The sequence below is a fragment of the Saimiri boliviensis genome, chromosome 6, assembly GCF_048565385.1.
Source record: "Saimiri boliviensis isolate mSaiBol1 chromosome 6, mSaiBol1.pri, whole genome shotgun sequence".
In the NCBI taxonomy this organism is placed as follows: domain Eukaryota; kingdom Metazoa; phylum Chordata; class Mammalia; order Primates; family Cebidae; genus Saimiri; species Saimiri boliviensis.
In genome coordinates, this window is record NC_133454.1 from 56724882 (window position 1) to 56742749 (window position 17868).

General features: G+C 46.3%; 1 protein-coding gene across 1 annotated transcript in view; it reads left to right on the top strand.

Annotated features, from left to right (window-relative positions):
• LOC101039020 (tubulin-specific chaperone cofactor E-like protein) overlaps positions 1 to 17868 on the top strand; it is a 161607-nt gene that overhangs the window by 107622 nt on the left and 36117 nt on the right. Inside the window, exons 16-17 of the mRNA XM_039471296.2 lie at positions 6532 to 7133; positions 14982 to 15543. Of these exons, the coding sequence (XP_039327230.1) occupies positions 6532 to 7133; positions 14982 to 15543 (1164 nt within the window). The remainder of the gene's footprint in view (positions 1 to 6531; positions 7134 to 14981; positions 15544 to 17868) is intronic.

Sequence of the window (17868 nt, forward strand, 5' to 3'; positions counted from 1 at the left end):
GCCATACTGGACCTTACTCGGGACTTCCCTCCCAAGTGGGACTGAGCTCAAGGGTGATGTTAATTACTATGTATACCTGCCCCAGTCTGATGTGTCTCCCCAAAGACTCATCACCCCAAACCAGACAGCTTCTCATCTTCACTTTTGTTCCCAACTGCACAGTACCTCTTCACTGTAGAACAATTAGCCATCCTATTTATACGTGGTTTTATCGAGCAGAGGGTAGAGACACCATGTCAAAAGACTAGAAATCTTTGTGATGGCTATGTAGGTGGCTTCCCCCTTGGCAAAGAAGAGCCCCATTCATTTCGATAGGAGGTGATGGCCAGGGCACTTTTAGGACATAGAGATTAGCATGCTCCCCAGGGCAAACCTGACAATGGGTATTAAGAGAGTCCTGTGTTGCTGGCTTTTAATTTTGTCCCAAGAGTATCTGACCCCTCTCAGCAAGGCAGTAGCAAGTACTAGTAGTAATTAGAATACCTACTGGGAAGACCTGAAATATAACACCCTTGGTTATTGGGGAGGCCACAGGGAGAAGTAACATGGCAGAAGGCATGGATCTACTCCTGGGGCAAAAACTGCCTCATCTGGGCGTCAGCACACATCCCTCTCCCTCCACAAAGTTGGGCCCCACACCAAAACCGTGGCCGCCATTAAGATTTCATTCCCTATGTCTGTGTATCTGTCCTCCGTTGTATTTTTTTAATTGGCAAAAGTAGTTTTTAATTTGAAATAATTTTAGACTTACAGAAAAGTTGCAGGAATAATATAGTCTACCATTCTCTCAATTCCCTCATCGTTAACATTTTAACACATTTTCTTTATAATTTTATCTCTAAAAATATACTCAGTCTTTTTCTAAACCACTTGAGAGTAAGTTGCTGTCATTATGCCTGTTTGTACCTAAATATTTCACTGTGTTTCCTAAGAATAAGAACATTTATATGACCATAACATAATCATTAAAATCAAGATATTGCCATTAATACAATACTATTATGTAATCTGATGACCATGTTCGTATTTTGTTAGTGGTTCCAATAATGTCTTTTATAGCCAAAAAAAAAAAAAAAAATCAAAACAAAACAAAACCCTGGAGTCCAATCCAGGATCGCATGTTGCATCTTATTATGTCTCTGTAGGTGCCTCTAATCGGGAGTAGGTCCTCAGTCTTTGACTTTCATTCTCTTAGCATTTTTGAAGAGCACAGGCCAGTTATTTTGCAGACTGTTTCTCAGTTTGAGTTGGCCTATATTTCCTCATGGTTACATTGAAATTATGCAGTTTTGGCAGGAATATCACAAAAGCAGTGATGTGTCTTCTCAATGTATCATATCTAGAGGCCACTGATGTTGGTTTGTCCCGTTACACTGAGCATGATAGAATTGATCGCTTGCTTAAGGTAGCATCTGTCAAATTTCCCTATTGAAAGTTACTGTTTTTTTACCATATAATTAATACATATTTTTCAGGGAAACATTTTCAATTTAGATAGCTATTCTATTCCTCAAATTTTCTATGCAGTAGATTTAGCATCCATGATGATTTTTGCCTGAATTATTTATTACTGTTTGTAAAATGGTGATTTTTTTCTATTCAGTAGCTCCTGCATTTATTGGCATTCTATTGTAAAGAGATTTCTTTTTCACCCATTTATTTATTTTTATTTATTTACATGAGTATGAACTCATGGATTCCTACTTAACCAATTATGTCTGTTATCATAATTTGTTTTTATGCCCGAATTGTTCCATATATGGACAGTTGGAATCCCTTTCAGCAGTGGTTTCTGTTGACATTTGCTTCATCATTTATTGCTTTCCACCGGGCACAATGTACTCCAGGCACATCTTGTACTTTCTCTGCTCCAGCCTTGGATTAGCCATTTCTCCAAGGATCTCTGGTTCCTTCCAGCAGATCATAGTGTTGAGGAGATAGGATCTGGGTGTCTGGGGTGCCTATTTCTTCCTAGAGTGTCATTGATTCTAGTGTCCCTTAGCGGAGAGAGTTAGGAAATGCATGTATGGGCCTATACACACCCTCCATTCACATTTTTATGTAGCTAGCTGTGTCGCTCTTTTTACCTGTCTCTGTCTCTGTCTCAGCATGAGTTCATACTAAATCTACAATTTCAGTCCAATACCCCAGAGCTTTCTAGTTTTCCATTTTTGATTTCTTTTCTCTGAGAATGAGAAACCTGGCCCACTGTATTGCTTCCTAAGTTTGTTTCTTTTCTTAGCATCTTATTTTGAAACAATTTCAAAGCTACGTAACAGAACACCTGTATAACCATTGCCCAGATTAACCTATCGATAACATGTGTTCATTTGTTTTGTCATTCCCTCCCTCTCCCTGTCTCTTCCTTCCTTCCTCCCTGCTCTCCATGTAAGAGTGAGTTGCAGACTTCATGCCCTCTTACCCCTAAAACTTCAGTATGTATTTCCTTAGAGTAGAGACATTTATGTACATAACCACAGTACAGTTTTCAACCTTAGAATATTAAACATTGATACAGTAATTTAATATCCACATTCCAATTTTGTCAGTTGACTGAGCAGTGTTCTCTGCAGCTCTGTTGGGGTGCAGGGGCCTCTCAGTACAGGCTGAGTCTGGAATCACATGTTGCATTTCATCATCATGTCTCTTTAGTCTAATCACTTAGTTTTCTCTGTCTTTTCTGATATGGACATTTTTGAAGAACACAGCCTCCCTGCCTTTTAAAACAGAATGACCCTCCATTGGGGTGGATGTCCCATCCTGATGCGCTTCAGCTGGGCATCTCCACTCAGCCTCCCGAGCCGGTGCCACGTGGCTTTTCTCATGGAATCACAGCACATGTGGAAGAACGATCTTGCCCAGCCTCCCCTTGTTGATGATGTGCATGTTGATCCCCTGGTCAAGGTGTTGTTGAATGTCTCTGCTGTAGAGTCACTGTGAGCTTTCCCTTGCAACTAATAAGCAACCTGCGGAGAGACACTTTAAGACCGTGCGAATATCCTGTCTGTCAGTCTATCTGTCTGTCTATCAGTCGTCTTATCAATCTGGACATGGATGCCTGTTTTTTCCAGTGATCTGTATTTCATATTCCATTTACTAATTATTTTTGGTGTTAAAATTGCTCCAGATTGGCCTGTAGGAGCTCCTCGAAGCTGGCTCCTGTGTCCTTTTGGCATGCCTCTGTCATTCTGTTTTGATCACTTTCTTCCCTTTGGCATAACAAGATGCTTCACACTCATCTTTTAATCTTCCCTGCCCCATGCTGGAATCAGCATGACTCCAAGAAGCCCTGGTAAGTGGGGAATGTTATTAGAAACCAAGATGTAAGGGAAGTGTCCCCATTGCTCTTAGGGTGTTTTTGCTTTGCCTCTACGCCCTTTCAACAGAGCTGAAAATCAACACACACACACACACACACACACACACACACACACACATACACACAAACATCTTTTTAAATCTATGATTTCTGACCTTGGGAAATCCAAGGAGCATGTGGAGGGTTTAGCGGCTGTCATCTCAGAGAAGGGCGGTTGCGTCCCTGGTGAGGCCCCGAGGAAGAACGAATAGCAGATGCTGAGACTCCAAAGCTACCTACAGCAGGAGAACCTCCACAGTTTCTGTTGGCCACCACATCTGGTGGGAATTTATCATACTTTCCCAAAGCCTTTTTCTTTCCATCCACCTCCCTATATCCTCTTTTGTCCTGTCTCCAGCTTATCCAACACGATCTCTGTTTCTGCTCCCACGCTGAGCCTCCCCGTGGTATTTCATTCATGCGGCAGGATTGTCGAGTCTCCCCCATACCAAATTTGTTCTGCTGCCAGGCCATTTCAGTGCCGTCCTTTTAGACTGCTAACTCCTACCCGGCAGGGGATGTTTCTGAGTTGTTTTTGTGCTGCATGGAGCACAGTTTGGTGGCATCATGTGTGCCAAGTTAGCAGGGCGTGATGGTAATGTTCCCTGTTTTCCTGCGTGTGACAGCTACTGAGAAGAGCTTCTCACTATCCCTCATCTGGGCCAGCAGACCCGGAGGAAGCTCTTATCAGTGCCTTTTTTAGGGACGATGTGGGCAGAAGCAGTCACATGGAACATAGCTTTCTTGGGCTGAGGGCCAGGGCTCCTACTTGAGATGTCCCCCAGGATGTCTCATCTAGATCTTGTGTACATGGATCTGGCGAGAAGGACTGGAAGTGCACACTTGATTCATCAGGCCTCCAAGTACAAAGGGATTAATCTGGTCGGAGTCTTGCAGAGTGGGGATTGAACTGGACGACAGCTGTGAATCAGGAACACAATCTTCTTTGAACCTGGAGAGAGACAACTGCTGCCTCTGTGTTCAGATATTTTTAACTGGCCCTCCTGTTGGCAGAGCCAGGCTGCCCAATTAAGTAATTTCACAGAGGCATTTTGGGGCCTAGGGGAAGTTTTATTACTCTATATCTGTATGTTCCAGACTTTCAGACAAATTCAGACAACACAATAAGTCATAAAGTGAGAGCCATTTAAATAAGTCATGTTATTTGCTATCATCATAAATCTGCAGTCAGTGTTAGAACATTCATAATTTAGAGACAAATGTGAAAATCCCTCCATACAGCCATATATAATCAGTGCTGAACTAGCCTTCAACTCCAAAGCTGTATGGTATTGTAGGCAATGGGAGTGGAGATTGTCCTTTAGCCCAGAGGAAAAAATGATTGGCTTTCAGTCCACAATGCAGAGCTGTTGTATCGGTACTTGTGGGCAGAGCTATTCTTGCCATGCAGTTTATTTCTCTGTAATGTCCTTCGGGTCCTTGGATTATAAAACAGTATTAAGGAGTGATGGTATATATGTGAGCCAAAGAAAGTTTTAAAGGCAAGATCTTATTTTCCCAGAAGATGGTTGAGTCCTTTGCAGATCTTTAGATTGCCCAGAATTGTAGGAGGCTTCTTCGGTGCGCTTGAGTTCTGTCCCTGGCCTGGGCAAATTGTGACCCATTAAAGTAATAGAGAGAAATGGAAAGTATACTCACCACTACGTGGTGAGCATCCCGTGCTGCTGTTATTACTTATGTGTTGTGCTTTGTTTGTTTGTTTGTTTGTTTGTTTGAAACAGACTCTTTCTCTTTTGCCCAGTCTGGAGTACAGTGGTATGATCTTTGCTCACTGCAACCTCCTCCTCCCAGGTTCAAGTGATTCTCATGCCTCAGCCTCCTGAGCAACTGGGATTACAGATGTGTGCCACCAAGCCTGGCTAAATTTTTTCGTACTTTTAGTAGAGATGAGATTTCACCATTTTGGCCAGACTGTCTCGAACTCCCGACCTCAGGTGATCCACCTGCCTCACCCTCCCAGAGTGCTGGGATTACAAGTGTGTGCTGTGTTTTTTCACTAAGAAACTTGATCTTTCAAGGAAGTCTTCTGGTAGGACGGGCAATTTGAAGTGAGACTTGAAGGATGGTTGGGATTTGGCTTTGTGTGTGTGTCAGAAGGGGGGCTGTCCAGGAAGGGGAAAGCCTGTGAGCAAAGGGGCTGAGGGGTGATCACCTTCTATGCAGAGAATGAGGAGGAGATGGACGAGGTCAGAGGGCACCAGGAACAGAGAAATGAAGGACAAAGGGAGAGACAATGAGCCAATTTGCAGAGTGAAAATACCTACATATAGACTGTCTGTGTAATAAAAGGAGGTGCAAAGAGGGGAAAGGGCATACCACTGATGGAGACCCTACTGAGAACTTGATAGATTCGATTACGAATCCTCAGAACAACCCTGCTAGGTAAATGTGGTTCATACTTAATGAAAGAGGAGACGGAAGCTCTGAAGAATGAAATAACATCCCAGAGTTAAGCTAGCAGTAGCCACAGGTCTCTATGGTCCCCAAACATACAATGCTCCCTTTCCGGAGTCCTTGAGTCAGTGGACCCAGATTACATCTCTCTCTGGCACTTACTAGTTAAATTAAGTTAAATCACTGAACTTCAGTGTCCTCATCTATAAGATGGGAATGATTTACCTTGCTTTCCAGGTTGTTGAGATAAGGTACACAAAAGTGCCTAGGACAGTGCCTAGCATGTTACAGATGCTCAATTCTGGGTCTTAGACTCAAAATTTTCTACATGGGCCAGGCACAATGGCTCACACCTGTAATCCCAGCACTTTGGGAGACCGAGGCTGGTGGATCACCTGAGATCAGGAGTTCAAGACCAGCCTGACCAACATGGTGAAGCCCCATCTCTAAGAAAAATACAAAAATTTGCCAGGTGTGGTGGTGGGCATCTGTAATCCCAGCTACTCGGGAGACTGAGGAGGGAGAATCGCTTGAACCTGGGAGGCAGAGTTGCAGTGAGCCAAGATGGCGCCAGTGCACTCCAGCCTGGGCAACAAGAGTGAAACACACATGCACGCACACACACACACGCACGCACATGCACAAGTGCATGTATGCACACACATAGACATACACTCACGCACACACATGCATGAACAGACTCTTCTGCCTCTGGCTTTTTTCCTTTTCTAACCTATCTTCTCCTTGACTACCTGCAGCTCTGGAGTGCCCAGAGAACAGCCACTTTGAGGAGTGTATGACATGTACAGAGACCTGTGAGACCCTGGCCCTGGGCCCCATCTGTGTGGATAGCTGCTCTGAGGGATGTCAGTGTGACGAGGGCTATGCCCTCCTGGGCAGCCAGTGTGTCATGCGGAGTGAGTGTGGCTGCAACTTTGAGGGGCACCAACTTGCCACCAATGAAACCTTCTGGGTGGACCTGGACTGCCAGATCTTCTGCTATTGCAATGGCACAGACAACAGCGTCCACTGTGAGACTGTTCCCTGCAAGGATGATGAGTACTGCATGGAGGAGGGCGGACTATACTACTGCCAAGCCCGCACCGACGCCTCCTGCATCGTCTCGGGCTATGGCCACTACCTCACCTTTGATGGCTTCCCCTTTGACTTCCAGACAAGCTGCCCACTCATCCTCTGCACCACAGGAAGCAGGCCGAGCTCAGACTCTTTCCCCAAGTTCGTTGTCACAGCCAAGAATGAGGACCGAGACCCGTCGCTGGCCTTGTGGGTTAAGCAGGTGGACGTGACCGTGTTTGGCTACAGCATCGTGATCCACCGAGCCTACAAGCACACTGCGCTGGTGAGTAGTCATGTGCCCCCCTTAAGAGGAGAGTCATGGGGACATCAGGACAGAGGTCAGCAAGCCAGGCTGCAGTGGAATCAGGCTGGTTGGAATCCAAAAAAACCACAGTATATTAAAGCAGAGAGAGGCCCTAGAGATTTTCTGCCACTTCATCTTAGAAGGAAATGGAGTCTCAGCAAAAAAAAAAAAATGATTTGCCCAAGTCACATACACCATGTTAGGAAGCAGACAGCTCTGGAAGTGGTGCCTTTCACATGGCAACAGAGCATGTTGGAGAGAGTGCAGACCAAGTTTAGCATCCCTGCTTGGTGGCTGCTGTGTGACCTCAGGCAGGCGCTTAACCTCTTAGCTTGGCCACTCCATCTGTGAAAGAAATGCCTGCCTCGCACAGAACTAGGCCTTCCTAACTGATGCTATTGTCCTCATCCACCCACTTCCCTTTTATGAGATTAGGGTGATGTTCACCTGTTCTGGCCTCCCTCCATCTCTCCTGGTCTCCCTTTTGGTACCCACGGGATCTGTGAGTTCATGAGTCTCACATGTGTTTGGAGGACTCAGGGCTCTCCTAGAATCTCTTTACTTACTTGGGCTTCAAATCCCTCTTTCTAAGCTTCCCACCCTTTTCACCCAGATAGCACTTCCTGGACCATGAAGACAGAAGCAGTCAGACTGAGGAGCTCTGTGTACTCCTCATCTGGCCTGCAGACATCAGCTTGAGCCACAGGCCCAGCCATTCTTTCTCCAGGGTCTTGCTCTGCACAGGACTTGAAATGCTAAGAAGCAAGCCAACAGCCTCTGCTTTAGCATTTTATGGAGATGATTTAGGGTATTTGTCTTCTTGACATTATTATCACAGGTCTGTGTCAATTTTTTCTATCTCTAAAGGGACTCCTTTTCATCTTGTATACGTTCTCTTAAAAATTCTGGGCTATACTGAACTAAACTATCGAAACCTAACTAAAGAGTTCCCTGGGCAACTATATTGACTTCTTTCTTGCCTTGGGATTTCCTCAACTTCCTTCTCTGACAAAGAGAGTTTCCCAAGCCTCTTGAATTATCTTTCATGTTTATTGAATCTGCATTTTTAGCATCTAAGGGAGAAATTTCACTGTGCTATTCTCTTCGCTTTCTTGCACACCATAAACCTAAATCCCAGTTGTTTTCCTCTCTGCTTCTCCTAAAAATTTATTCCAGTAGCCATTATTGCATTAATCAGGCTGTATTTTTTGTGACCTTCATGTCTAAAGCTCTCTCAGTTCTAATCATGGGCTTCTTAAGGGCAGAAACCATACCTAATTCGCCTTTATTTTGAATGAATGAACACTCGAAACACTGGTCAAATGAATGAATGAAATGACACAATAACCACTTTCTTCCAGGGTTCCCATGGCTTTTGTCACAGGGCTATTACTGCTTCATCAATCTGAAGGGTTAAATTGCCACTGAGGCAAGTTAGGACTGTGTCAGATGCTTGGCTTTTTTTTTTTTTTTTTTTTGAGACGGAGTTTCACTCTTGTTACCCAGGCTGGAGTGCAATGGCGCGATCTCGGCTCACCGCAACCTCCGCCTCCTGGGTTCAGGCAATTCTCCTGCCTCAGCCTCCTGAGTAGCTGGGATTACAGGCACGCACCACCATGCCCAGCTAATTTTTTTGTATTTTTAGTAGAAACGGGGTTTCACCATGTTGACCAGGATGATCTCGATCTCTTGACCTCATGATCCACCCGTCTCGGCCTCCCAAGGTGCTGGGATTACAGGCTTGAGCCACCGCACCCAGCCAGATGCTTGGCTTTTAGCCATATAAGATTTCTAGACGTTTGGATAGTCGAAGCTGCCCATTAAAACAACTCCCCTCCACCCATTTTCATCTGACGTTGCAACAAATGCATCAGTGGTTTTGCTCACATTGCTTGCATCATATTTGTCTTTTACTCTTTGTTTCCTTATGTGACATCTTCCACCCTCAGGTTTAGATGTTTCCATGCAGTCACTTACCTCCTTGACACCTGGTGCTCTTCCGCCTTTTTGCCTTTCAGGTTTTTCTCTTCTTTTAAAATGTCATCTGTTCACGGGTCCTGTCCCATCTAGTTTATGATGAATTGTGTTTTCTACCTTGTGTTCCCCACTCTCCGCATTTCGGTATCTTGCCATCTGAGGTTACACATGTTGGTTTCGGACATCTTCCCAGTTCTTTCCACATATAGACTGTGGGGTCCTCACAGACACCTACTCTTCTTTCGTGCTCTATTTTCCCTCTCCTTCACAATGACTGACTCCCCGCTGTCTCTAGGTATTTCCTTCCCTTTCCCTCTACTTTAGGGTCAAGCCCCCAGGGGGTTAGCTCTCCTTCCAGGCATGTGCTCTGCCCCAATCACATGAGATTGCCCTTATTGCTAAAGTCACAAGCCCAGAGAACCACACAACTGACTTCTTCCTCACACAGAGACATGGAGAGGGAAGGAGTGAGTTAGTTTATTAAAGGCTGCCGTAATGAAATACCACAGACTGTGTGACCTGAAACAACAGCAACTTATTCTCTCTCAGTTCTGGAGGCTGCAAGTCCAAAGTCAAGCTGGAGGCAGGGTCACACTTCTCGTGAGATCCTGGGGAAGAACCACCCCTTGCCTCTCTCTTAGCTTCTGGCGGCTGTGGGCAATCCTCAATGTTCCTCACCTTGTGGCAGCATAAACTCTAGCCTTGGCCTCTGTCTTCACATGGCCTCCTTCCCGCTGTGTCTCCTGTTTCCTCTGTGTCCAAATCTCATTCTCTTTTTAAGGACGTCACTCATTGGAGTTAGCCCCACCTAATCCAGTGTGACCTCATCCTAACTTGATCACATCTGCAAAGCCCCTATTTCCAAGTAAATTCATTCACAGGTACTGGGGGTTAAGGCCTCAACATTTCTTTTGGGAGGACACAATGCACCCCACAACAGGGGGCCACTGGAGGCAATGAGCAACAAAGAGAAATGGATCAAACAGGTGGGGGCACTCCTTGCCAGGGCACCTCTTTCTAAGCCACTGAGATGTCCTAAGCGCTCAAGTTGGAAATAGAGTATACAGCTTTCAAACCCTTGACAAGAAGACCAAGTTCAGGGTGCATCAAAAGTTCTTTCCTTTGGAGGCATGGGGGAGAGATTTAACAGTTACTTCGGATTATTAAAATGCACTACAGGATCTGCTTATTCAATGATTTGCATTTGTTTTCCCATGATGTTATTACTAGTCATCGTCTCTCCCTGAGCCCGAAGAATAATGGCCATCAGGATGACAGTGTGAAATGAAGTGCTGGGTAAAACATAGCCCAGAGCGCAGGTCAATGCTGGGGCCCTCGGAAATGGAGGTTGATAAGAAACTGATCCCCTGGGACACAGGGTCTCTCTATGATACTGACCTTTCCCTGCACCGAGCAGCACCACAGGACATGGGAAAATCCACTAAGCCAAGAGAAGCTACAGATAAATGTGCGATCTATAGACCAAGCAGGATACGGGGGTGAGCTGCAGAAGGCTAGCCACTCCTGGGGACACTGCCATAGCCCATCTCAGCCATCCACAGCCAGAGCTCAACAGAGACGCCTTGCTCCTTCCCCCCACCCCCAGGCTTCATCACAGCCACGTCCGACATGGTTCAGGCCGCCAGGGAGGTTTTCAGGCCCCTCATAGTCTGTGTCTTTATCACTTATTGCCAGTCAGGTGGCCATCAGAGAAGAGTGAGGTTTTGAGCATCACTCTGGTTTGGTTTAGTACCAGGAGCTTGTATTGATGTCTGTTCTCTACCAAGTCTAGGGGTAGAAGAGTGAATCACCATGGCCTCTGTCCTAAGAAAGCTTAGAGTCTAGTGCGAGAGACAGTTATGTTAGCAGTTAATGGTCACATAACGTGAAGTGCTGCAAAAATGCTGCTCATGGAGGGCATGAGAGCACAGAGGAGGGGTTGCCTAAATCAGCCAGGAGGACCTCAGGGAGGGCTTCCTGGAAGAGGAGGCCCAGAGCTGAGCCCTAGCGGATTACACTAGCCAGACCAAGAATGAGGTGAGATTATCCAGGAAAAGGGAACATTAGCGAAGACTCAGGGTGGATAGAAAAGTGAAGGTGCAAGGAGACTTTGCCGCAGAAGACCTTGCTGGAGAACTAGGTCAAGGTCTGTTGTTTAAAGGGAAACTCTCTCCAAAAACTTGTGGTCTTATTTCCAATACTTAAATATTTGAAATGTATTTCTCCCTCCTCCTTCCACACCTTCTCATCATCCTCTGTGGCTTCCTCCTCCATCCAACAAGCCTGTTACCATTCCAGCCTCTCCCTTTTCCTCTGACGTCCTTCCTCTGAGCTCCCCCTTTTCCTCCATTTCTTACTGACAGAGAGACAAGCAGGGCAGTGGTGCCAGGGTGGAGGCGGCATGTGTGGGGTTTCTGAGACACAGAGAAGCTGAGCCTGTCTGAATCGAGGGTGTTCGTTTCTCCAGGTTCTCCTTGGCAATGGCGGAATTTGCAAGCCTTTTAGCTTCATCCAATTACATTGCCTCCTCAAGGCACTGCCTCCTGCATGACACCAGGTAGCCAGGAAAATAGAGTGCAGGGTAACTTAGGAAGAAAAACCAGCTGACACCGACTGGCCTCTGAGTGCGAGGCTTTGACTTTATTTGCTGTGAGCTTTCAGGGCAGATCAGAGTCTCCATGGCCTGATCTCACTCCTCCCCTCACCCTCCATGCACCCTGTCCCTTAAATGACTCTCACTGCATCCTCTCCACCTCCTCCCTTCCAGGTGCCGAGAATGCGGCATCTCTTCTCCTCCCCTGGCCGCTCTCCCCCTGTGCCACCTCTTTGTTGCCTTCCCTGGGATCTTGGCTCTCTGTCATTTCCTCTCCCTTCTGTGTCTTTCTACAGAATCCTTTTCTTCAACCCATAAAAATGCTCATTCGCAAACAAGCCTTGGTCCCAGATCCCCCCTAGCTTCTATGCAAGCTCTCGCGTTCCCTTCCTAGCCAAACTCCTGAAGAGCATCATCTGGGCTTCCGTATCTCATTTGTTACTTTATTTACTATTTGCTTCTGCAATCCAAATTCTGGCTTCATCATCCTACTTCGATTCTCTTATTAAGATTGCTGATGTGGCCGGGCGCGGTGGCTCAAGCCTGTAATCCCAGCACTTTGGGAGGCCGAGGCGGGTGGATCACGAGGTCAAGAGATCGAGACCATACTGGTCAACATGGTGAAACCCCGTCTCTACTAAAAATACAAAAAATTCGCTGGGCATGGTGGCGCGTGCCTGTAATCCCAGCTACTCAGGAGGCTGAGGCAGGAGAATTGCCTGAACCCAGGAGGCAGAGGTTGCGGTGAGCCAAGATCGCGCCATTGCACTCCAGCCTGGGTAATAAGAGCGAAACTCTGTCTCAAAAAAGAAAAAAAAAAAAAAAAGATTGCTGATGTTTTCGTTTTACAAAACAAATGGGTGTTTTGCAGGCTTTATCTCATGGGCCTCTTTGCCTTGTGTGTATTACATACAAGGGCCTCCATGATCCAGGCCCTCCCCCTCTCTCCATTTTCATCTCCCGCTACCCCCAAGGCCACACTCTATGCCCCAGCAGCACTAAATTGTTGCAATTATTTATATTATCAGGATATTTTTCTCTTGTCTACCTGGACCTTGGCTGCAGTTGAGCCCTTTACTTGGAATTCCCTTGTCTTCACTCTCACTCCTTCTTGACTGGCCAACCCCTCCTCATCCTTTGAGACCGGGTGTGGGCACTGTCTTCTGCAGGCAGTGTTGATCGTGTGCCCAGGCTGAAGCTGGTGCCCGTGCTTCTATGTGCCTCTATCATTGCTTTTATCACATGATATTGTTATCTGTCTGTGTACTTGCCTCTGCCACATGCCTGTGAGCTCCTAGGCAAAGGCCATATGTGCTTTATCCAAGCCTTTAGCATGGTGCCTGGCACTCAGTGGTGCCCAGTCTATGTCTACTGGATGAATGAATGAATTCTGCCTCAACAAATACTTGAAGAGGAGATAGTTTTGAAGCATGAGCATTGCCCCAGGGAGAAAGTGGAGTCAGAGGCATCCCTGTTGTCTTAGGTCAGGTTCCCTAGAAGCAACGTCTGAGATGGGAATTCTTGGGAAAGTTCTCACCAGGGCATGAGAACTCAGCGGGGCTGTGGTCCAAGCCACAGACCAGCTTTAGCCTGGGCTACTGGGAGCCCTGGTGCTTGACTTCTGGTGTCAGCCAGTCATTGGCCAAGAGCTACCCTTGGGTTAGGGGGTCATAATCTGGGCAAAGTGGCTCCCGTGGGGCCAAGACCAGCTGTGAGTTGTCATTAGCCCATAGTCACAGTGCCTGGGGTTGGGGACCCTGGGTGGAGCACAGAAAGCATCCATCACACTTGCAGTGCAGGAAATGGCAGGGTAGAATGGCACAGCTTGGTTCATTTAGGGAACTCCAAACTGTTGGGTGTTGTTGGTATACAGGAGGCCAGTGGGCTGCATCTGAGAGGCAGGACCAGCTCCCGGAGAGCCCAGGGTGACATGCTAAGCATGTCAGACACTTGACTCAAGCCCTAGAGAGGGCTTTCAGTATTGGATTACCTGCTTTCAGTTGCATTAAGATTATTGGCACGGCGGTAGTGACTGAATGGAGGGGCAATCCTGGGGCCAGGGAGGCAAGTTAGGAGAGTACATGACAGTCAAGGTGAAAGGTGATGAGAGTCTGAACCAAGGCAGGTGCAGTGACGTGGACAGGGGTGTCAGCTAAGAGAGAGATGAAGGAGGCTGGAGGAATGGACTTCTGGTCAGAGAGCAATCTGAAAACACCTGCTTCTCCCACAAGGCAGACCAGCTCTGGTGTGAGCCCTGGCTGTAGTGAGCAAGCCGGTGGTCTCTGTCTTCCATCATGCACTAACCCAGACACAGGCTATAGGATTCGGCTCCTCTGAATCCAAATAGTTCAAGGGCAGTGCAGTCCTGGAGTTTAATGTTAAGGGTTTTCCTTTTGTCTGAATTTCAAAATATGTGGGAGGAAACCTGTCAAGTGCCCCCTCCGTGGTAGACATTGTGCTGAGTGTCTGGCGGGTAATGAGGGGAAGGCAGGCATAAAGATCAATAAAGTGTGGTTCCTGCCCTCAAGTTGCCCATAATCTTGCAGGCGAGATGAAAGTGCATACACCCAACCACAACATAAGGTAGATTGTGATGTGTGCTGCAATACAGTGTATGCAGGCTTGATCCTGGCCAGAGGTGGAGAGGAATACAAGAGAAGTATAAATAACTTGCCGTGGTTGCCCAAACAAGGGAGTGATTAATTCTGACCACGGGCTCAGAAAATCTTGCCTTACAGAAGAGGTGACATTGGAGCAGGGTCTGGAGGATGAGAGGGATGTTGATGGGTATAGTGGCACCCCAGACAGAGGGAACAGCAAAGTGAAGCCATCCTTCAAGGAAAAAGAAATCTCAAAGGAGTTAATACATTGGAGCTTGCCTAAAATAAATTCTGTGGTAGAGCTAGAAATAGAAACACAGGAGTTCTATGTTTTGGCATTTCAATCTAAACTTTAATTGAATTCTTATTACCTTTACATTACGTTGGAGAAAACAATTTGAACTCCTGGGGGAAATAATGCTATGTAAACAGAAGGCACTGAAATAATAGGTATATGAGTGTACCAAGAATAGCCATTTGCATCTCTTCAAATCCTAATAATAATAGTTGACTGATATAAACAACAGTACATGCAAAGACTACATTCAACCTGTTCAAACTCCCCTCTGGGACTTGTCTTTCAAGAGACTCATTGTTAGAAGAGCTGGGAAATCTCTAGGCCAACTGTGTTTCTCCACCTCATCTTTCCTCTTCCAGGTCAACAGTGAACGGCTCTATCTGCCCCTGAAGCTGGGGCAAGGGAAGATAAATATCTTTTCCTTTGGCTTCCACGTGGTGGTGGAAACCGATTTTGGCCTGAAGGTTGTATATGACTGGAAGACCTTCCTGTCCATCACGGTCCCTCGGAGCATGCAGAACAGCACCTATGGCCTGTGCGGCCGCTATAACAGCAACCCCTACGACGACCTGGAGATGCCCATGGGCCTGCTCACATCGAGCGTCAATGAGTTTGGGCAGAGCTGGGTGAAGAGGGACACCTTCTGCCAGGTGGGCTGTGGGGACCGCTGTCCGTCCTGTGCCAAGGTGGAAGGTTTCTCCAAAGTGCAGCAGCTGTGTAGCCTCATCCCCAACCAGAACGCTGGCTTCTCCAAGTGTCACAGCAAAGTTAACCCCACTTTCTTCTACAAGAACTGCCTGTTTGACTCTTGCATCGATGGGGGCGCGGTGCAGACTGCCTGCAGCTGGCTGCAGAACTACGCTAGCACCTGCCAGACTCAGGGGATCACAGTGACCGGCTGGAGGAATTACACGTCCTGCTGTGAGTCCTTCTCATTGTCTCTTCCTGTAGCTTCTCCTCTTTCTTGATTGCTCTGGGAAGGCCAATCTCACAACTCCTTAGAAGTCAGAGCAAATTGAGTAACAATTTAAGGATATGCACTTTGGAACTGAGTTTGTTATCTGAATGAAACATGATATGTAACCTCTCAGAGCCTCCATTTTCCTTATTAGTAAAATGGAGTTAGCATCATTCATTTTGTGGGTTACCCTGAGGATGAACTAAGATCATGCATATAAAGCACAGCGTATCAGACATGGCACTTGGATGCACCAAGTTCACAAAAGAATGCTAATAAGACTAATGAAAGAAGAGTTAGTTCTAGCACCTCATCAGTCCATCCTTGTGTTAATAATCTACATGCTTTGTCTAAGCATGTTATTCTATTTGATTCATATATGTCATGTTTCAGCTTTGTGTTTATGAAACATAGCAGAATATTAAGAGTACATTCGAGAAGGAACTAGAGCCCCTGGATTCTAGCCTTTACTCTATCTTTAAGGATCTGTGTGACCTTGGGGCAATTCACTTTTCCTCCCTGGTTCTCAGTTTCCCTTCCATAAAGCAGCGATAATGCTGCCTTTACCGTTTATGCCTCAGAAACGTCAGGGGGATCCAATTAGGTAATTGAAAGCCAGGCACACTCTGTGCATACTAAGCGGTATTGTTATATTAATGGCTTGTTCTGAGCCAAGCCCCGTGCTAAACGCTTTATCAATATATCTCATTTATTCTTCTCAATGACCCAATTAGTCAAGGAGCAACTGAGACTCAGAGGAGTGAACTAACTTGCCTAAGGTTATATAATCTGAGTGGCAAAGTCAGGACTTAAGCTTCTAACCCAAAGCCCAGGCTCCCAACCTATATACTATACTGCTGGACCAGGTACTGGAATAATTTACCTGCATTTAGCATGTAAGAATAGGAAAATCTTTGAGGGGGAAACCTGACTTTAGCTAACCTGCCTTGATCTATTTTCCCATCTCAATCTTATTAACAATAGCATGTTTCTTTTAGAAGGTCTATAGCTCTTTTAAAACTACAAATTGATCCAGAATGCACAGAGCTCTAAATAAGTGATACAGCAGGGTCTCCAGAGAATCAACTCCCATTTTCATCCTGGAAAGGGAGATTCAGATGAAAAACCAGAAACAGTACTGTGGTTTAACACTCACACAGTCAGATTACATTCCACAGAATTGGATTCATGTAGATTGTAGGGGAAGGGTGGGAGGAAGTTGAAGGTGGGGAACAGATGCCAAATCCCATTTCATCCAGGCTGTCCCTGAGTAGGTGAGGCCAGGCAGGGTGGGGAATGGTGCCAGTGGGGACGACAGTCCAGACAAACTGGCCTCTGATGACTTCAATAAAATAAATATGCCTATAAAAAATCTCAGGTCTGGATAAGTCCCCAGAGCGACTCTGGATTCACTGGGGTCAGTCCAGTGGGACCAAAGACCTTGTCTTCCTCTAAATCAGAAAACCAAGCTCTGGACCCAGATGCCTAAACATGGTGCAGATCGAGGAAGCCGTTTTGGAAGGGAAAGCTTGCCTGTTTCCCCTTGACACGTGTTACAAAGACTTCCCTCTTCCCCTGTAGCCACACCTGCTGGGTGCACTGCTCTGGGGGTGGCTGGGGTGGGGGCAGGCATGCCAAAAACCAATGCTTCCAACCGCAACAAACAGGGAGATGCACACAGTGGGCTAATGCCAGGAACTCTCACCTCAATTGATGGGTCTTCATTTTTGTCACTAATGGGAAGAAAAATAAATTGAGTCAGCAAGACCTCATAACCTTACCTCCAAGGAAGAAGGTTCCCCCCACCACGAAGCTTGGCTAGAGATAAAAGATAAGAAGGTAATTTTTCTTGTCTTCCTCTCCCTTCTACCAGCATCCCTTTCCTCTCCCCTCCCAAATTTCTGTCCAAACCTTGTTTACCTCCTCTCTACCCTGTCTTGGGTCCTATCCCTGCCTTTGACCAGCTTCCCACCACTACATCCCAGGCCAAACGCCAGGGCCAGCAGGCAACTTAGAATCATTCCCATCACAAAGAGACTTCAATCTTCCCTACCTTGGCATTTCAAGACAGAGGCAAAGATCCAAAAGTTAGAGTACCTGAGGAGATGGTGGTAATGAATGGCAAAAAGAAAAGCTAAAATAAGAGAAAAAGTATATGATTTAAAGATGGTGTGGGGGTGGGTCTGGGGGAGAGGCCATGGTTGGAGGCAGCTTTCTTTTTCATTTTGAATTTCAAAAGCAGAGAAAAGCTGGGGAGACTGAGCCCTAACTCAGCCATTCAACCTGAG